The 21,622-nt window shown below is 39.5% G+C and overlaps 3 protein-coding genes across 5 annotated transcripts in view; all 3 read left to right on the top strand.

Moving 5' to 3' along the window:
- Window positions 1-5,339, top strand: part of itga7 (integrin, alpha 7) — a 33,528-nt gene extending 28,189 nt beyond the window's left edge. For 2 of the 3 annotated variants that reach the window (XM_058055249.2, XM_058055248.2), the window contains exons 23-25: window positions 57-155; window positions 1,288-1,413; window positions 3,018-5,339. In XM_058055249.2, coding sequence (XP_057911232.2) covers window positions 57-155; window positions 1,288-1,413; window positions 3,018-3,173 — 381 coding nt within the window. In that variant the 3' untranslated portion in view covers window positions 3,174-5,339. Of the gene's footprint in view, window positions 1-56; window positions 156-1,287; window positions 1,414-1,598; window positions 1,763-3,017 lie in introns of all 3 variants that reach the window. The other variant, XR_009120067.2, reaches the window with a different exon arrangement.
- A 2,068-nt stretch (window positions 5,340-7,407) lies between these two features.
- Window positions 7,408-10,420, top strand: npffl (neuropeptide FF-amide peptide precursor like). Its single transcript, XM_058055276.2, has 3 exons — window positions 7,408-7,605; window positions 8,372-8,487; window positions 10,220-10,420. The coding sequence occupies exons 1-3, from the start codon at window positions 7,453-7,455 to the stop codon at window positions 10,338-10,340; spliced, it is 390 nt and encodes a 129-aa protein (XP_057911259.2). The 5' UTR covers window positions 7,408-7,452; the 3' UTR covers window positions 10,341-10,420.
- Window positions 10,421-11,914: 1,494 nt separating this feature from the next.
- LOC131106529 (protein phosphatase 1 regulatory subunit 1A-like) overlaps window positions 11,915-21,622 on the top strand; it is a 29,419-nt gene continuing 19,711 nt past the window's right edge. The window contains exon 1 of the mRNA XM_058055694.2: window positions 11,915-12,325. Coding sequence (XP_057911677.2) covers window positions 12,245-12,325 — 81 coding nt within the window. The 5' untranslated portion in view covers window positions 11,915-12,244. The remainder of the gene's footprint in view (window positions 12,326-21,622) is intronic.

Raw genomic sequence — 21,622 nt, 5'->3', positions numbered from 1 at the left:
GAACTCTTAATGTAATTTGCAACAGTCCAAAGAACATGTATGTTTTCATATCTTAGGAGTTCCCAACAGTCAGTGCTCTGGAGCTACTGGTCAGCGCAGAAATCACCGTGAAGTCCACCATCAAACATTTGGTCCTCAAGGATGCTGCTGCTCAGGTAACAGACACTTTTGGAGAAAGACAGCTAATTGAGGAAGTTGGCAGGATTTTTTATATCAGCTACTACAGATAAATACGTATATTATATATACTGCATGGACAAAGTTGGTAATGTTAATGGTAATGTTTTTATTTCATTTGAACATGCATCAGATTACAATTGAATGCATCACATAATCAGTTCACAGTTCCACATGTCCAAAAGGAGTAGGAAGAAGCAAAGCTTATTAAATCCTACCCCTCCATCTGGTACTTTTACAATCAGTAACTGTTACATTTGTTCACTTCCTGCTTTCCATAATACAGTTGAAGTTTTTTTTTTTTAATAATGTACCTCGTACCAAAGTACGAGGTGATATGAGCATCCAATGACATAATGGGTACCATAGTAAGTGTCAATATAGTGATATATATAGCACATCATGACTGGTTCAAGACTCTTCATCCTTGTATTTAGCAAACATCAACTGCTTGTATTGTTTCTTGAATTGGCTCATCGTTGTGCATTGTTTGAGGTCCTTACTCAATCCATTCCATAGTTTGATTCCACATACTGAAATGCTATGGCTTTTTAACGTAGTCCTAACATATAAGTGTTTCAAATGTAGTTTGATCCCTGAGATCATATTTCTCCTCTCTTGTAGGACAAATTCATACAGCTCTTATACTGAATGTATGTATTTTATTCAAAGTATTCACACTATAAGCATGTGTAGGTGTATCTTTTACAGTATTTACAGTAGTTTTACAGTTGCCGAGATGCATATTAGTGCAGAAGTACTATCAAAAAAATGTATTTAGTGCCCCCAAGTCGCTGGGAGTGCTTCCGGCTTCCCAGCATGCCTTTGTAAACTGTTGCTAAAGTTACATCATTACATAGTTGTTGTTTATAATTCCCTGTATTAGTAGTAGAAGGTACTTTATGTGTGTTTACATGCGTGGTACATGCTGTGCTGTTATTTTTGTGTTTCCATGGTGATTGTGCGGTGGGTGATGAGTTTGAGCTGCTATAGATAGAGGTTGGCACCACCAAAAGGAGAGCCAGTAAAATATACTATATATAGTATATATATAGTATATAGTATATATATAGTGTAAGCAGTATGGAATAAAAACAATATGTTGTGCAGGTTCCAGTGATGATCTATCCAGAACCTGGTCTAGTGGACCAGTACTCCATCCCCTGGTGGATCATCCTCATCGCCGTCCTAGCAGGCATCCTTCTCCTGACCCTGCTGGTCTGCATATTGTGGAAGGTAAGAGCAGATACTTCCAGTACTATCTAAAAACTATGAATGTATCTCCATTATTATATATCCATTATTTCCTACCATCATCATGGTTCCCGTCTTGATCTATTTTTATTCATAACATACATTTATCTTATCCTTCCATTCTTTCATCTCATACCATCTCTCACCTCCTGGTGTGCTCCGCCCAGTGTGGCTTCTTCAAGCGCAGTGAGAGGCGCCAACACTATGACACAGAGTACTATCGCGCCCATTTGGGGGTCCAGCCCTCGGAGGTGGAGAAGCAGGCCTCGGAACTGTAATGACGTTATTTCAGTTGGGCCCGCTCTCCCCCTCCTCCTCTTCCCTCCAAGCGGTAAAGATGGCCGGCACGTAGGTTTGCTGTTTGGTTGGTTACTGGCTGCCTGGTGTTCACACTGAATATGGAAGGAGGCTCTAATGGGTTTATTTGATCTGGTGAACACCACGTAGACGCCTTCAGCTGCAGGCTTTGCAATGCAGTGCCGACCGTGCTGTGTTGATGTGGACCGTCTGTATTTGTTCTTGCTTGGCTTTTCACGCTTCAAAACTAACTGCTTTACTTTGTTTGTTTGGGTGTCACAAGCTTGAGGTGCTTTGGTGTTAAGTTGTGTGTTTTTAAAGCCACCGTGTGGAATAACAACACTTAAAATAGCATAAACAATACATTTAATGGCTGCACGGTGGTCGAGTGGTTAGCACACAGACCTCACAGCTAGGAGGCCAGGGTTCAATCCCACCCTCGGCCATCTCTGTGTGGTTTGCATGCGTGGGTTTTCTCCGGGTACTCCGGTTTCCTCCCACATTCCAAAAACATGCTAGGTCAATTGGCGACTCCAAATTGTCCATAGGTATGAATGTGAGTGTGAATGGTTGTTTGTCTATATGTGCCCTGTGATTGGCTGGCGACCAGTCCAGGGTGTACCCCGCCTCTCGCCCAAAGACAGCTGGGATAGGCTCCAGCACCCTCGCGACCCTCATGAGGATAAGCGGTAGAAAATGAATGAATTAATGTATTTACCAGCACACTAGCTTGTGGTAAGTGAAATAGCACAAGTGTAAAAAGAAGTTAACTACAATCAATAGGGGGGTATGTTCTCAAATTCTTCCTGTTTTTTGGTTCCTTTTGTGTGCCATAATTGTTGCACAGGAGCCCACTGATGTTTGACATGATGTTGATGGGCCAGTGTTAAACATAAAAAGAAATTATAACCATGATTGATTGTTAAAAAAATCTTTTAGGCTGAATTAACCCAGAGTAATAGCAATTAATTTGCATTCTCATCCTCTATTGGTTCTTTTTGTGCTGCAGAAAGGCCAAAGAAACATACACAAACCCTAAGATGTTAACTTTTGCCCTTCATACTGTCTCCCAAACAGCAGTGTGGCAAAGAAAAGGAACACCATCACCATGGAAGTGGAAAAGAACATCATAAAAAGCTTGGCAGCTCGAATGTCACGGCCATGAAGATAAAGATTGTTCTATATTAATGAATGATTGAATGATAGAGGGGTCATGGATTCTGTGCGCTGTTACATGTTTTTGTGGCTGAATTTCAACTAATTTACATTTTTACTCTTGTCTTTTCCAGTGTGGTTTCTTCCAGCGGGCCCACCTCAAAGACAAGCTGCCTCAGTACCACGCCGTGAAGATCCCCCGCCAGGACCGCCCCCAGTTCCAGACGGAGAAGTCTGGCCTTCATACAAAAAAGGAATGGGCCACACACTGGAGCGACGGGACCTCATAAGCCCCGCTCACCACCTTTACTAAATGTGTCATTTTGATTGCAACTAATGGACTAAAATAAATGTGCAGATTGGCACCCCCTAGTGACAAAGAGGATGTCACAGCGTGCCATCAGTGTGTATGGACACACGGACAAGTACTAGAAGAATCAATAGTGACGATGGTGAAGAGGCCGCTTCCTGTGGCAAGGACTATGTTTTTTTTGCCTCAATTGCTGTAGGACTGACTACCCGTACGGGCTATTTTTTTTATACGACTGACGCCGCTTAGCTTAGTCATGGGAATATGTGGCGTCAAGATTTTATTTGCCAACCAAACTTGTTTGAAACTTATGGGAAATGTCGTTCAAAATTGACAATAGCCACAGTTTCCTGTGATTTAGAAGCTTCCCGTCCATTTTCTACATGGCTTATTCCATTCAGGAAGCCGGAACAGTGGGGGTTCATCCTACGCCAGCTATATGAACCACTATAAAAACATATTGATTGTATCAACGGAACGACAACAAGAGTTGCTTTCACACAGAGATACACCCGCATACTTGTACACAGAACCTAGCGAAGCTGGGTGCGCTTTCACACAGCTGTCCTGCATTCAGGTAATCAGTGTTTGGTGTGACTTAAGTCAACCAATTGCTTACAGATCAACAGGATGGGACAATAAAGTGTTGGATGTTAAACTGACATATGCTTTCACACAGATAGGCTTGGTGGAAAATGACCAGGTTGACTTGGATGTTTGGTGCCGTTTATACAAAATGACAACATAGAATAAAGATGAAAATGCCAGCTTTTGCATGCTGTGTGAAATTGGCAAAGTCATCTAAGGCCGCTAAACCTCACACCACTGTCCCGGCATTGTGGAATTCCCTTACACACAGGTGTTGTCACACTTCTTTTATGATATTAACTCAAAAAAGTGTTGCCAGGTTGACCTGCACCCCGTTTCGTCAGTGCTGTTTAACAGTGACACAAAAGAAAGTCATGAAATGCCTGCTTTTACAGGCTGTGTGAAAGGTGCTATTCCTATGAACAGCAAAGCTGCTTTCAACACAACAGGCTGGAAGATTCAAGTTTGTGGTTGCCAGCTTTTACAGACTGTGTGAAAGGGACTAAAGTCATTTATAGGTGCTAAACATCACACTGCTGTCCCGGCATTATTGAACTCCCTTACACACATACGTATGTTGTCCCACTTCTTTTATGGCTCTGATACGATCTCAAAAAGGTGTAAAATTGCCAGGTTGACTTGCATGTCAGTGCTGTTCATGTAGAACAAGGACACAGAAAAAAAGCAGGAAAAATGCCTGCTATTACATACTGTGTGAAAGGGAGCTATTGCTTTTCAGTCAGTCAAGTCAAGTGTCTGGTGTGAAAGGGGCTAAGATAAAGTCCTTGATTCATAAGGAAATCCTTTTAACGTTCAGGGATTATTATGCAACATCAAAGCAAAAAAAAAACAAACTACATCTCTAATGTTGAGTGACAGCTGTCAAATAAGTGCATGTTTGTTTGGGCCCCTTTTCGACACTTTTCAACAAGTAATTTTGCAACTTTGGGGTTATTTATCTCACACATAGTGATTCAAATGTATGAATGTGAGATATTTTGTTTTTACTTTCAATCCAAGACAATACTGCCTTTGAAAAGAGGCACATTTTCATTTTTTATGAATGTAACTTTCAAGTGTTCATCAATATTTAGTCCGCCGATTGAGAGGTTTAGGGCCGTCATGACTTGCTCAGTGCATATACGAGTATATATGAGGATTGGATGTTTTTAACAGAGTTGTACAGCCAAAAAAGAAACTTTTGTGAGTGATGGTATCAACCTGCTTGTCACTAATTGTGTTTGTTCAACAGACATTGAATTGCATGCAAAGTGCCTTAAGCATCCAAGCACACATGCTGTGAGGTTGTGACATCACGTGTTGGATGGATGGATGACATGGCGGCAAAAAGCATGACGAGTCCCCCGCTTATGTTTTTAGGCATTGCTGGACAATCTTCTTCAATCCCTGTTAGCTGCATGATGACCCCCTCCACCCCCGCCCATCTCCCCCACTAATGCCCTCCTTGTTCCACTGTCGCGAGTTAGCAATTTATTTATTTTTGCGTGTGTTTGCATTGTTGTAACATTGTAAATACAAATTAAAGTAAACAAACTAAGACTTTAACAAAGTGTCTGCATATTGTACAACCTACAGTTCTCTCCTTCACCACTAGCGGAAGTCCTAACTCATAAATAATGACTATAACGGGGCATTTTGTGGACTTCTCTTACACTGTTAAATACATACGTACATACATACAAATAACATAGAATATGCAGATCTCAGGGAACTGCTACTGATTCAGCACTGTCCATCTTGGTCATGACTGGAAGTGTTTGTACTTTCATTAAAATCCAAATTAATCCTACTGTTTGATATCATGTCATGCATGGGGAAATTAGACTCCTACTATATCCTCCAAAGGTTTTATCATCTCAATAAAGTCATTAAGTTTTTTTCCCCACCTCATAATGGCTCAGATGACACACTGGTTGCCATGGCAATTAAACACAATGTAGTGTGTTCTTTTTAAGCCGATTGACGAGGGCCATATGTTGACGTCACACGTGTACACTGTAGGGAATTATTAGCACACTGAAACACAATCCCATGCTAGTTATTAAATATCATATCATACATTTTGTAAATACATAAGATATGAAATATTTAAATTATCAAATAACACAAACATAAAGAAAAAAATATACAGATATATCATTTTAAATATCAACTCTAATATATAGTAAATAATGCAAACAAGATAAAATTAAAAAAAACTCAGATTTAGGGGGGTATTAAAAAAATAATAAATGAATAAAAATCAAATATAAACTTTTTGGAAGTATGTGTCCCATTACATCTGGCAAGAAAGTGATGTTGCATTTCAGAAAAAGAACATCATAAGAACAGTAAAATATGGTGGTGGTAGTGTGATGGTCTGAGAATGTTTTGCTGTTTCAGGACTTGGAAGACTTGCTGTGATAAATGGAACCATGAATTCTGCTGTCTAGCAAAAAAATCCTGAAGGAGAATGTCCGGCCATCTGTTTGTGACCTCAGAAAAAGAACATCATAAGAACAGTAAAATATGGTGGTGGTAGTGTGATGGTCTGAGAATGTTTTGCTGCTTCAGGACTTGGAAGACTTGCTGTGATAAATGGAACCATGAATTCTGTTGTGTACCAAAAAAATCCTGAAGGAGAATGTCCGGCCATCTGTTTGTGACCTCAGAAAAAGAACATCATAAGAATAGTAAAATATGGTGGTGGTAGTGTGATGGTCTGAGAATGTTTTGCTGACTTGGAAGACTTGCTGTGATAAATGGAACCATGAATTCTGCTGTCTAGCAAAAAAAATCCTGAAGGAGAATGCCCGGCCATCTGTTTGTGACCTCAGAAATCATAAGAAATCATAAGAACAGTAAAATATGGTGGTGGTAGTGTGATTTTATTGTGACCTCAAGATGAAACCAACTTGGGTTCTGCAACAGGACAATGATCCAAAACACACCAGTAAGTCCACCTCTGAATGGCTGAAGAAAAACTAAATGAAGACTATGGAGTGGCCTAGTCAAAGTTCTGACCTGAATGCTATTGAGATACTGTGGCATGACTTCGAAAAGGCTCTTTGCTGGAGCCTATCCCAGTCTACAAAACATATATTTTCACATCAGGAGATGAAGAAAACAGCTAAGAACTGATCACCAATTCCAACAGTACCTGTTCTCAGACAGAAGTGGCCACTGAACTTAATGTTCTGGTACTAGAAAAACTTGACCACACATCTGAAGAAAAAGCTTCCTATAGTGACGTTTAATATTTGAGACTCTCTAGTTGAAGATCGTGATATAATATCCTTGTTTATCACGGCTGATTAAGTATCTGATGAATGTTTCTGAGCATGTCTGCTCTCGGACATCATCAGGGGCTCGTGGCTCACGATCCATTTGTGGGGATTTATCTGTTCAATAAGTGGGACTGTTATGTTGTGTTCAGCCCACTGGGCCTCATAATGACGCTGCGTCCTCACTAATACCCTCAACCTCGCCCTAAATGGCCCTGCTTCTACCTCCATCCTGTCCCCCGTCCCCTCTCAAGCATCTTTCTGCAGATCTCCTGAGGTTTTACAAACAGCGTATATAAGACGCCTCCGGTTTGCTGCTTCCATTCAAGTTGGCAACCTCTTGCACAACACAAGTCGGTCCCTCAGAACTTGTTGTCCTTGAGAGACATGGACACAGCAGCAGTGGTGACCCTTTTGGTGGTGTCCATGGTGCTAGCGGGTGGCGTCAGCCACGGTCTCCACATCCAAGATGGTCTGGACCACAACGAGGAGGCGCCAAGCAGCTCAGAGGAAAGCATGGACAACCAACTGCCGGAGCTGGTGAGGCATTCAAAGACATTCGTTCTTGGGCGCTTGCTTACAAACCCTTACCTTACTTTACCTTCCACCCTAATTTTTTCAAATTTTTTTGGTTTTTCCTCTCATAATTGTATGACTGCAGAAAATAACTTATTTTTCTTTACATTTTTCACTGTTATGCTTCTAAAAAAGTCATAATTTTCCTGAAAAATTCAAAGTTGATTCCTTTTTGTGTTTTAAGTTGTAAATAATCCATTTTTAAAATAGTAACTTAAATAAAAAGTGGTTGGATGGAGGGAAAAAAAGCATGCAGTAGCTATGAATCCAGCAGAGGGTGCTGTCACACAGGTTCATTCACTCAATAGTTTCCAGCAGGAAGATGCTTTGACAAGATGTGATGTGTAACAACACATTTTGTATACTGTATGTAGACTGAACTGAATATGTTTTACATTGCAGTGTGAGCATATTATAGGGTTCGGAATATCAACATTTGTTGGAGGTCCTAGGAATCAACTGTATGCCTAATTTAAATAAAATATTCATTGTATTAAAACAAAAACTATGGAAAATGCTTACTCATGTTTAAATGTATATTTATTTAATTATTAGAGAGGAATACATACTTCTCTGGTAGTTTTAATTCAAATTAAAATACAATATTTTAATAATAATAATAATATAATATAATAATAAGCAGTATATAGTGTAAATACTGTATATTATGTATTGTACACAACCAAGTTTTTCCAATATGATGATGATCATTTGTTGTGTTTTTGTCCAGGAGCGCATCAAAGCAGACAACAGTATGAACGATCGTCTGCTGACGGCGCTGCTCAAAGCTCTGCTGCTGGGGTCTCAGAGACAAACCAGGAACTCTGTCCTCCATCAGCCCCAGAGGTCAGTACAATCAAAAACAACCGGAACTGATCATTGATTCATGATGATTCATCATGTGATTACATGACATCAACAGAATGTCCAATCAGCGAATCATTCAAGGGCTGAATATCTGTCTGTACATACAAGGATATTGGGGGGATATGAAATAAGGACACAATATGATTGTGATCTATATTTCTAATAATCATTTGATTTCTCAATACATTTAATTAATTTCAATATATTAGTTATATGTATATTTTAATTTTTAAATAATTAAAAATAGCTTCAAGACAAATTTTAATAGGCATAAAATAAAGAATAAAATATGGTCATATCACCTCGTACTTCGGTACGTGACAAAAAACAAACAAACAAAAAAAAACTATATTAGGAAAGCAGGAAGTGAACAAATGTAACAGTTACTGATTGTAAAAGTACCAGATGGAGGGGTAGGATTTAATAAGCTTTGCTTCTTCCTACTCCTTTTGGACATGTGGAACTGTGAACTGATTATGGGATGCATTCAATTGTAATCTGATGCATGTTCAAATGAAATAAAACTATAAAATAAAAACATTCAATAACAATCATCATCAATCATTATCAATCATCAACTTTGACTTAATTGTAAATTATCCTCACTTCTATACAGTTTTGCACCAAATTGTGATAAGCATAAAACCAACTCTAATAAAGCCATAAATAAATAAGTAAAATGGTGGTTTAATATGGTATGAATGGTGAAAACACCATGAAATAAATCTTACTAAAAACAAGGCAAGAAAATTAAATATTTCATGTTAACTTTTGCATAATTATAAGGCCCCAATTTTGACTCCATCTTAAGCTAATGTCACTTTTAGACTGCTGCACATCAAAGATGATACAAGAACAATGATACAAACACATAGAAAATAGTTGTGATCACTTCCTGTTATGTTTCCCCTCCCAAGTTGAACACAAACTGGTGAAATAAAGGTTGTTAAGTGGGAACCAAATCAAAACCGGGTCTTGGGTTCTAAAAGGTGACAGGAGAATATTAATACTTCCTGCCATCCACTAAGGCTATCAAAATGATAGAACAAAAAAACCCAGTTAAAGAAAAAGAGTGGAAATCAGTGGACCAGGGGAAGGCTAAAACACAAAATCCCACACAGCACAATTTATTCTCACTAAATACCAAGGGAGTCAACTGCGGGTGTTGACTCTCACACAAAAAAATAAAAAATAAAAAATAAAAAATAAAAAATAAAAAATAAAAAATAAAAAATAAAAAATAAAAAATAAAAAATAAAAAATAAAAAATAAAAAATAAAAAATAAAAAATAAAAAATAAAAAATAAAAAAAGAACTGAGCAGCAAATGACCCTTATATACCCGCCCAGCCATGCTGATGACGCAGACCTTCAGCTGGGCGTGGACACCACAGGTGCTTCCACTTGCTCTTAATGAAAAAGGTGATTCTTGTGGGAAAAAAAACACCAAAATATAATGTGTTCTTGCTATGCCATGCTATACAATATGTGCCTCCTATAGTCAAGGTTTCATGTGATTCCTGTAAACTAACACGCATACTAATCTTCAGGACTCTCTAGTATGTTTCATTTTCAGCCTGCAGCCAATATGTTTGTTTACCCTCATCAATTACATTTTTCATGCATAAAGAGATTTGAAAGCAGCTTTTCACTTCATGCTTATCATCAGCTTCCCCCTGCTGTACTGCTTGTGTGTCTCCTCCCCCCGCCAGGTTTGGTCTCTCCTCCAGAGGGCCGCTCTTTTTGGAGGATCAGATGAATTCCCCCGACTGGGAAGCGGCTCCTGGCCAGATCTGGAGTATGGCGGTGCCCCAGAGGTTTGGCAAGAAATAGCGTATATAAACCCCGAAACGACCACATCAGCAGACTATATGGAGGCTTCTGCTCTTTTTAAAAATGTTACATTGTCCTGAAAGCAGATTTTTTTTTTCCAGTCAAATAAACTACTAATAAAAGAGCTTTCAAATTGCTTTTGTTGTTTCACTAATGTACAGACTTAATACAGGGGAGTCAAGTGGACAGTTCATTGTAAAAAAGGACACAATTATTTTTGACTCCAAATTGTCCATAGGTATGAATGTGAGTGTGAATGGTTGTTTGTCTATATGTGCCCTGTGATTGGCTGGCGACCACACCAGGGTGTACCCCGCCTCTCACCCAAAGACAGCTGGGATAGGCTCCAGCACAGAAAATGGATGGACGGAAGTCCTATTTGGAAAAAAAAACAATCTTCTGAAACACAAAGTGCACAAAACATTGACAAGTGTGTACATTTTGAGCAAGATTGGTTGAAAAAAAATGGCTACCGGTTGATTCGCGGAAAAGTGGATATCTAGCTCATACGAGATGCTCATTTGCATTTTTTACCTGAGGACTAGAGCACACATCATGTGCTGGAAGACACAGCCATCCCAATGAGAGCGGACATCATAAGTTTTGTCGCTGTATCTATGCTGGTGTTGTTTACGAAAATGGCATAAATATGCATATCAATGTGCCCTCATAAAGAAGTCAACACTCTCATGCACACGTCTCCTCATACTCAGCAGTCCAAAAGGCGACTGAAGAGGAGCGCGCCAAAAAGGCAGGAAGTGACAAATTAAAATTAACGCAACAAAAAGAAGTCCCAATAAAATAACTGAATATATAAAAAAGATGCATATAGCGACAAATACATACATGAAAGCAATTATTGGTGAAATTAAATTAATGGAATGGCCTTTATTGTCATTACAAATAAATGTACAAATAAATTAACACATCAGTTACATGTGTAAAACATTGTCCCAATGATGTGCATTGTTAGCTAGCTCATATTAACTTGTTTTCTCTTGCTTTAATGCACAGAAAAGTGAAAGTGACTATGTGTTCATGTTTCACATAAAGATTGTGAATGATAAATTCAGATTGACTTGAACTTGGGGAAATAAACTCTCAAAACAACCAAAATCACCATAAAATTTGTTAGTCACTTTTTGGTGTCTCACAAGCCAAATCTGAGCAATATTGTTTGAGTAACATAGCCAACGTCAAGCAAAAATGTCGGGACTTAGCAACAGCCTACCAACTAGAATTGGTCTAGGTTGGTCCAGATTGTGTTTAAATCTGACAAAAAAAATCACATTAGATTTGGATTATAAGAAACCAAAGTATTGGTCAGTCTTTGGTCAGTCCTGCGACAAACCTCACTAAAGTGCACCAAATATCTTTTTTTTTTTTTTACATTTTTGGTCCGGGACCAGAGGTCCAAACCCCAAGTGTGAATGCAGCGTTAAGGATAATACACATTAGAGGGAGACAGAGGAAGAGAGTATCATGATACTCTCTCTGCCGCAGAGCATCCAGCACCAATACGCACAGAAGGAGGTGTTTAAAGGGGGCGGTGCTTCTTGTCAGCTCAACCAATGAGAGCAAAGGAGAGATTGTGAATGTCCTTGTCTTAGCATTGCGAGGCAGAGAGGAGGCAGGAGAGGGAAGGAAGGCAGCATATAGGAACTAGCAGGTGCTTGGAAATAGGTCATACTGGGACGGCCAAAAAGCAGCGAAGGAGGAAAAAAAGTCTGTTTGCATATAAATCAAGAAGACAGACGATAAGTTTTTGAAATATTTCTTTCAGCTCTTTTTTTTTTCTGAGGACTCACTTTCTTTCCCAGCCTTCTCTTCCTCTGGGGTCCTCTTCCTCAGATCTTCCTGTCATTCCTCTTCTTGGACTGCTGTCATACACATACACTGCCACCATGGAAACTGGGAGCCCCAGGAAGATACAGTTCACCGTCCCCCTTCTGGACACCCACTTGGACCCTGAAGCAGCTGAACAGGTAACCTGTGGGAGACTTTTTTTTTTTTTTTTTTAAAATAAGAAAGCTTTACCGGTCCAAAAAGTGACACATACCGTATCATTAGTATCTACTCCAGCAGCTTCAGTTGTGTTAAAATGATGGACTGCAGCCTTTGTACTGTACCCCCACTTTACAACTCCAGCACATCCTCATGGCTTCCAGCAGTGTGAGCATAATGAATGGATGGGTGGATTCACGGTTCACCAAACACTATTTAGAAAAGAATGCTTCATGTTCACTTTGGTGTGCTTTGCGTTCACACTGGTATTTTTGCAATGAGACGAAAGGATAGGCTAGTAAGGAACATTGTGGAGACATGAAATTCATATTAACTTATCTAAATCTGCCATTTCATATGCATCGGTTATCTTTATATCCTGCTATATTTACCATCTTACAGTAAAAAGGATTCTTATATCCAATCCAATCCTCTTTATTTATATAGCACATTTTATAAACAGAGTTTCCAAAGTGCTGCACAGACTAGTAGAGCTTTTAGTTATCAGACTAAGATAAAGGCTTTGCTGTTTTCTCACTTTTCCCACTCAATGTATCCCTCTATTTTATTTTTTTGCTGTTCTACCTGACAGACGAACAACCCACAGAGCGTTCCTCCTTGCATCCGTCGCCCATATAAATAAAATTGAACAGAAAATTGAGTATGTGTGAGTCAGTGAAACTCGAGTCTTTGTTTAGTACAACTGAATCAGTGAAGCTGAGGTTTTTGTTTAGTACCTGTGAGTCAGTGAAACTTGAGTGAGTACTTGTGTGTCAGTAAAACCGAGTCTTTGTTGAGCACCTGTGAGACAGTGAAAGTCAACCACCTGTAAGTCAGAGGAATTCAGGTCTTAGTCGAGCACACGTGATTCTGTGAAACTTAAGTTTTTGTCGAGAAGTAAGTCAGTAAAACTTGAGGTTCTGTCAAGTACCTGTGAGTCAGTGAAACTCGAGTCTTCGTTGAAAAGTGAGTCAGTAAAACTTGAGGTTCTGTCAAGTACCTGTGAGTCAGTGAAACTCGAGTCTTTGTCGAGAAGTGAGTCAGTAAAACTTGAGGTTCTGTCAAGTACCTGTGAATCAGTAAAACTCAAGCATTTGTCAGGTACTCATCTCTCAGTGAAAAGTCTTTGTTGAGCACCCATAAGTCTGTGAAACTTGAGTTTTTGGCAAGTACCCGTGAGTCAGAGTAACTTGGTCTTAGTCGAGCATCCATGTGTTAGTGAAACTCGGGTCTTTATTGAATACCCATGGGTCTGTGAAACTCACACATTTGAAGGTTACGTTTTTCTTGAGTACCTGTGAGTCAGTGAAACTCGAGTCTTTGTCGAGAAGTGAGTCAGTAAAACTTGAGGTTCTGTCAAGTCAGTAAAAATTTGAGTCTTTTACCCGTGAGTCAGAGTTACTTGGGTGTTAGTCGAGCACTCATGTGTTAGTGGAAGTCTGGTCTTTATTGAACACCCATGGGCCTTTGAACATCACACATTTAATAAGTAGATAAGTAGATACTTGACAAGCACCTGTGAGGCTGTGTAACTCGAGTCATTGTTGAGTACTTGTGAATCATTAAAACACAAGCCTTGGTCAAAGCAGCTGTGACTCAGTGAAACTCAAGTGAAACCCTTTGTCGAGGACCCGTGTGTCTGTCTTGTCTTTTCATTGAGTACTTGTGAGTCAGTGAAACTCGAGTCTTCATCGAGACAAGTGAGTCAGTAATGCGTGTGTTTTTTTGAAGTACCCATGATGCAGCTGAGGTAGGAAGAGGACTGTAGTTGCACAATTAACAACATGTTACCTGGTTTCATTCTTCATTTTAGCAAGCGATACCAGAGGTGAGTGAGCCTGTAAGGAGTACCTGTAAGTCACGAGTCAGTAAAAAATAGAAAACGACTCACAGATGTCTACTGATCCATAAGAGTTCACTTGCAAGCAGACAGAGACCCATCGCTCAAGGGGTTCAGTCCGCTTGTTCGGATGATCGCGTTGACATTTGACCAAACCAACCATACAAGCAGAGCAAACGCACCAGAGTTCATTTTAACAGAACTAAACATAACAAGTGTAAAAGTGTCCTTCACTTCCACTCACACACAAAAAGATACACTTTGCTTCCTCAGCATCCATCCAAAAGTTACCGAATGCTACTATAGTTGGACATAAAGTATATATAGTGCAAAGATATGTCCCATTTTCTCATTTTATAAATATAACATGAACAAGACAGACCATTCATATTGGATGAAGCTCGAGTATAAATAGCAAAGATTTATGAGTCCATGTCTCTGACGTCTGACCACTCTGTTTTATTTCTTGCTCCGGGATGACTCAGAGAGGAATATTGTTAGATGGTGCAGATATGTACTTATCTATACTTTACAATAATTCAGCCATTAGTATGTCAAAATCGGTTTGAGATGAATTAAATTAAATTGCAGTTTCAGGCACACAATTTGTGGTGGACTATAATTGTATATATTGTGTAGCACAAGCAATACTTTGAAGAGCATGCAGAAGAAGATAAGGCTGCTTAATGCTGACTTTAGCATTTACTATCCTCTTCTTATTTACTATAAGGTGCACAGTTTACTGTATGCGAGTTGCCGCTGAGCTTGCATCGTCAGATAGACAGTTAAAACACACACAAGACAAGGAGGGAAAACCCACCTACACAAGCAGAAATAGTGTATGTGTGTGGGTGTGTGTGTCCGCCATGCCAGCGGACTCTCTGCCATGGTTGAGTAGTCCCTGCAAGCTGGCACCTCTCTCAGCGTGAAAAATCAGCCTCCATGGAGTAGTGCTTGTCAGTCAAAGCAACCTCCCTGAGGTGTGACCCTCACGGCAACAACACATGCTCTTATCCGCACACTGTGTGCACACACACACACACACACACACACACACACACACACACACACACACTGTTCTGCACGTATTGCATCTGTCAATGACTGGGCACAGACTGAGCGTACTTGCTGATAGAGGCCAGCACATGATGGGAACTTGAAAAGAAAAGGACTTGTTACGTTTGTACTATAATCTTGCTGTGCCTTTTTCACCTTGAGTTTCATATTTCAGAAGTAAACCCCTCCTCCCATGTGGACTTCTCCCTTCACTTATTTTACTTTGAATCACCAAGTGGCTAATATAGTCATAATATAGTCCCTGAAGTCATAGTCATACAGTACATTTTCAAACAAACACACATTGTTCTGTTGTTTTGAAAGATCTATTGCAAAATTACTATTCAAAGATCCTCTATAAATGACGGGAAAATGCTTCTGTTTTTAAAACCAATGAGTGCTTTCATGACAGGCTGCCGTTTTTAAGGACCTACAGCAAAAATCCAGTCAAAGATCCTCTATACAAGAGAAGCAGTCCAATGTTTTCAAGGAAATACAGCAAAAATCCAGTCAAAGATCCTCTATACAAGAGAAGTAGTCCAATGTTTTTAAGGACCTACAGCAAAAATCCAGTCGAAGATCCTCTATACAAGAGAAGTAGTCCAATGTTTTTAAGGACCTACAGCAAAAATCCAGTCAAAGATCCTCTATACAAGAGCAGTAATCCAATGTTTTTAAGGACCTACAGCAAAAATCCAGTCAAAGATCCTCTATACAGGAGAAGTAGTCCAATGTTTTAAGGATCTACAGCAAAAATCCAGTCAAAGATCCTCTATACAAAAGAATTAGTCCAATGTTTTTAAGGAAATACAGCAAAAATCCAGTCAAAGATCCTCTATACAAGAGAAGTAGTCCAATGTTTTTAAGGAAATACATCAAAAATCCAGTCAAAGATCCTTTCTACAAGAGAAGTAGTCCAATGTTTTTAAGGACCTACAGCAAAAATCCAGTCGAAGATCCTCTATACAAGAGAAGTAGTCCAATGTTTTTAAGGACCTACAGCAAAAATCCAGTCAAAGATCCTCTATACAGGAGAAGTAGTCCAATGTTTTAAGGATCTACAGCAAAAATCCAGTCAAAGATCCTCTATACAAGAGAATTAGTCCAATGTTTTTAAGGAAATACAGCAAAAATCCAGTCAAAGATCCTCTATACAAGAGAATTAGTCCAATGTTTTTAAGGAAATACAGCAAAAATCCAGTCAAAGATCCTCTATACAAGAGAAGTAGTCCAATGTTTTTAAGGAAATACATCAAAAATCCAGTCAAAGATCCTCTATACAAGAGAAGTAGTCCAATGTTTTTAAGGAAATACAAAAAAAGCTGGTTAAAGACCCTGTATAACCTTTTTGAACCCATGGACCGGCTAGTGTTCCCACAAAACTCACAACTATGGTGGAAAATAAACAGGTTGCAATGCATTGAAACAAAACAATGAAAGGGTGGGATGTCTCACTGTACAGTACAGGTCAAACGTTTGGACACACACAACACAACTGATGGTCCGAACCTCATTAATAAGGCAAAAAACTCCACTCAGTAACCCTGACAGGGCACACCTGTGAGGTGAAAACCATTTCAGGAGACGACCTCATGAAGGTCACTGAGAGAACACCAATGTTTCATTGAGAATCTACAATTTAAATAATCATGAAAATAAAGAAAATGTGGTGTGTCCAAACTTTTGATTATTATTTGGAATAAAAAATGGCCTATATTTCCAAAATTGACAGCATAATGGAAAGCCATGCCCTACATTAAGAACCAATCAAAGGCCCTTGTTGCTGTTTTCAATGACCTAATATAAAAAGGCTATTCCAAGATCTGATATGTGACAGGCTTGCGTTACCATTTTTAAGGCCCTACAGCAAAAATGTTAATGAAAGATCCTCTATGTAACATGAGTGAGATGCTGTTTTTGTGGATCTACAGCAAAAAATGCCAGTCAAAGACCCTTCCTTTCCACTCAGTCAGTTGGTAATGGTAATTTAATTTGAACATGCATCAGTTTAGAATGGAATCCATCACATAAATCAATCCACAATTCCACATTCACAGCTGAGAGAGAGAGTGCCCTCCTGCACATTGTCTGACATGTCAGATCATCTTTGCCCTTGGGCAGGATCAAATAATGCAGATGTATTCCCTTAGGAAGCTTATATCCCGAATGTGGCTGCTATTGTGAATCTATGAATAAATAGAAGAGCTTTTGACTATAGTGTGGTGTTAAATGCTGAGGTCGCGCGACGACTAGTTGCAGTGTGCTAAAAAAAAAGGAAAGCCATCACCATGGAAGTGAAAATGAATGTCATATAAGACACACCTACAAATCTTGGCCAAACTGTTTGACTGTTGTGACCATCATTAAGGATTAAGATGGTTGAATGCTAATGAATACTAAAGGGGTCATGGATTCGGTGTGCTGTTACAAGGATATCGTTCGGCAATATCGGGGCGTTGTGAAGTGAAGTTGGAAGTTTACTATTGACGTTTTTCCATTTAAACAAGAATAGCTGTCAGTTTTCTAGTATATATTAATGTGACAGGTTATTAAACCTTATCATACAATAAATAGCTACTATAAGAAGAATCACTGCCCAACTCTGTCAAACAATGCAGGCACCGTTGAGTTGAAGTAGTCAAGCAGTGAAATTGAACTCACGCAAGATGTGCAATCATATGTTACTCTGAAAGTCAGGGTCACTCAACGACCTTTCAGATATGAAACGTGCTAAACCTTTCACATCATCACATCATCAGCCAATGGCATCGCCTCTTCAACAATAAATTGCAGCAGCCAATGTAATCATTCCTCGGCTTGCACCATTAATCTCATATTGTCCAACATGAACAGCTAGTTGATTCTCGCCACCCACCACTGTGAAGCCAATGCTGGCTTTGTAATCCGCTTCTCGCAGTAGAGAGCTTCATTTTGGCAACAAAACACACCACGCAAAGATGTAAAAACAGACTCCAAATCTACATTTACGTGCTAATTAATGTACTTCGCAGTAGGCTTTAAGCTTCACTGACTATGCTGGGATTTTGCACTTTGTTATTCAGTTCCTTGAATGCACCATATCAAAAATTTGTTTGAATGCAGAAGCACTAGGGCGGTAGAGAGTGTCATAAATATGATTTTTATGAGTGTTTCTATTACTCATGACTTTTCACCATTCACCAGTGGTGATGTATAGATGCCCTCTACTGTACATGACCTCGGTTTTCATTGGCTACTGCTATTTGGCTTTTTAAACACACAATTGTTGTTCAAATATTCATTCATTTTCTACTGCTTACACCCTGGTACACCCTGGACTGGTCACCAGCCAATCACAGGGCACATATAGACAAACAACCATTCACACTCACATTCATACCTATGGACAATTTGGAGTCGCCAATTAACCTAGCATGTTTTTGGAATGTGGGAGGAAACCGGAGTACCCGGAGAAAACCCAAGCATGCACGGGGAGAACATGCAAACTCCACACAGAGATGGCCGAGGGTGGGATTGAACTCAGGTCTCCTAGCTGTGAGGTCTGCGCGCTAACCACTTGAACCAATGTCCAAAAAAACATATTTGGGTGTTTTTATTTGAATCCAGTTAAAATGTTGCTGTCAATTTCCCCATTGGGAATGAATGGGCAATTTATTTGACGCCCCCTCTATATTGGGATTCATTTTACTTTTTCTATTACTGTGGAAATGGAAATGGCTCCAACTGTACAGTGGTGATTTTCTAAACTGATGGTTGCTGGTTTGATCCTTAACACCACTGTAATCATTGAACTTACTTATTTGAATTTTTACATTCCAGAATTTCGAATTCCGCCGTTTTTAGTCAGCTCATTCATGACATATCTGACATTTTCCACAAGTCAACATTTCTATGACATTTTTTACATTGAAAGTGAAAGTCGTAGAGTGTGTTACGGACAAATTCCTTTGAAGTTTTTTTGGTATCCCTTTTAAAACAGGACAGGTCCTTCTGGTTGCTAACAGATAATTAAAGAACCCTAAGTCCTTACCAAGTGCAACTATGTGAAACAGCAGACGACCAACCAGTGGTTACAGCACCATCATGGCTGTTAAAACCTGGGTGAGTTCCTCTCGCCCCTGACTTAGAGATCTCCCTTCCCTTTCCTGGAGAGACCGTAATCCTTTAGACGGAGTAGTCAGGCGGGGAGGTGTTTCTGCTTCTTACACGAGGGAGTAAGGGTCTTGCAAACCCTGGGTAACAAGGGATTAAAAAAGTGGTTTTAAGTCTTTTAAACTGGTGGTTGCTGGTTCAATCCTTAGTTGTTGAATTGATATCTAAAATTTCTAGGATATTTCATAATTCACATGCAATTTCTGCTGATGTTGCTTCATGTAGGTTCTTCTTTTATTGTTTCTTTTTGCATTGACTGTGTTTTTGTGTGTCAAAATTAGAATAGAAATTGTAAGATCTTATTCACAAAATAGAGGATGGACGAAAACAGCATGCGAAGGGCAAAGTCCTGAAAAGGTCAATATGCAATCAGGATGTAAGCTTGGCAGCAGCAGCAGCACATCTCTGTGGTGGTGAGTGCTTGTCACAGAAGACGAACAGAGAGGCGCACACAGCACACACACACACACACACGTATCCTTCCTGTACGCCACGCATACAGCTTGAATCCTAATGAAGCCTCTTCAACTCCCATTTGCAGGGTGCTTCTCTTACTATCTACTCAACATTGCTCATTTATGCACATTAATTTTGCACTTACTGTAGTCTACCTATTACTATTACTGTCAATTCCATATGAAGCATGTAAATTTACTATCGGGGCTTTTCGGGGAGTACGGAGCGGCTGTATGCAAATGCATCATGTGAGCCTGACAAACAACTTTGAATTAAGTATTAAGTATTTTCCATTGCTGTGTCAAGCTGTACAAAAAAATGAGAGTGGATTGAGGTAAAAGACAATTTTTTATTTTTTCTCGAAAATACGATGTTTTTTTCTGCAGTGAGCACGTCTCATTCACCTAGGTCAAATCAATTAGGTTTCAGTTACATTAAGCCAATTCATTCCATATGTTCATGTATCGTCTTACGTTATCACGTATTTGTGGTGAGAACCTATGCAAATTATATCAATAAATGCATTTGATAAGTGTGTGAGGCTTAAATCTGGATTGTGCGTCTTTATATTTAGCTTATTGGCTTCCTAACTGAAGTGTTCTGGAGCGAATCCATCCAGCCGTCCATTTTCTACCGCTTATCCTCACTAGGGTCGAGGGTATGCTGGAGTCTATCCCAGCTGCAAACCGCACATATAGACAAACAACCATTCACACTCATTCATACCTATGGAGTTTTTTTTGTGTAAATTAATTCTATGGTTCCTTTTTTTCCCAGATCGTACAGTATAGCCAATAGAAGGGGTACCACAGGAATCATGTTTGGTCCCCTTTTTTATTTCTTAATATTTGGCTATTTTGGGGGCCATCTTGGAATTGTTCAAACTTTTCCCCATACGCTGCCCCTGGTGTACACCCTGGACTGGTGGCCAGCCAATCACAGGGCACATATAGACAAACAACCATTCACACTCACATTCATACCTATGGACAATTTGGAGTCACCAATTAACCTAGCATGTTTTTGGAATGTGGGAGGAAACCGGAGTACCCGGAGAAAACCCATGCATGCACAGGGAGAACAGAGATGGCCGAGGGTGGAATTGAACTCAGGTCTGCACTGTATTTAATCAAAAGTTTTTAAAAAATGTCAGTGTAACATCTTTCTGTGGACTAAATATCCCATGTTACAAAGTAACAGGTGCAGCCTACAAATCTTTTTTTTGTCTTTAAATTTGGTGTATACGACTTATGTAGCAGTGCGCTATATAGTCCGGGAATCACAGTAATTATAATAGCCATACATCAGTATAGAATACTTATGTCTCATTATATTTAATGATAACTTTTAAAATAACCTATAAAATCATATGGCTGTATTGCTTTGTCGCTCATTTTCTCACATTCTTGAACAACCGTAACATTGACAGACCCTGCGGGGTTACATAATGACTGTCTACATATGGTAGCTACCAGGAGTCAAGTCAAGTCACGTTGTCAAGAAGCACGATGGCGGCGGTAAGCAGCCCGGCTAATGTCACGGCTCATTAGCAGCCAGCGCTGATGTCATGCTAATAGTACATCTTCAAAGTAAAAAGGGGACTACTGGCGAATGTGGGTCACACGGTCCACGGTGGCTCTCTGGTCCAAAGGGAAATCCACAACCTGATATCAAGACCACAAATAATTTTAAGACAGCTCTTAATGGATCACAGGCAAAAATGTAGACGTGAATTATTCTGAATTAGTCATCTTCGTGAGACATATTCGTCACT

Source organism: Doryrhamphus excisus, linkage group LG18 (genome assembly GCF_037039965.1).
Source record: "Doryrhamphus excisus strain RoL-2023G ecotype Guam linkage group LG18, RoL_Dexc_Guam_v1.1, whole genome shotgun sequence".
In the NCBI taxonomy this organism is placed as follows: domain Eukaryota; kingdom Metazoa; phylum Chordata; class Actinopteri; order Syngnathiformes; family Syngnathidae; genus Doryrhamphus; species Doryrhamphus excisus.
This window is presented reverse-complemented; position numbering and strand designations above follow the sequence as displayed.

Bases quoted from the DNA above. Each gene is read 5' to 3' on its own strand.
- npffl (XM_058055276.2), top strand. From the start codon at position 7,453: ATGGACACAGCAGCAGTGGTGACCCTTTTGGTGGTGTCCATGGTGCTA. The intron at 7,606-8,371 runs GTGAGGCATTCA...GTTTTTGTCCAG, and splicing joins ACAACCAACTGCCGGAGCTG to GAGCGCATCAAAGCAGACAA. The intron at 8,488-10,219 runs GTCAGTACAATC...TCCCCCCGCCAG, and splicing joins GTCCTCCATCAGCCCCAGAG to GTTTGGTCTCTCCTCCAGAG.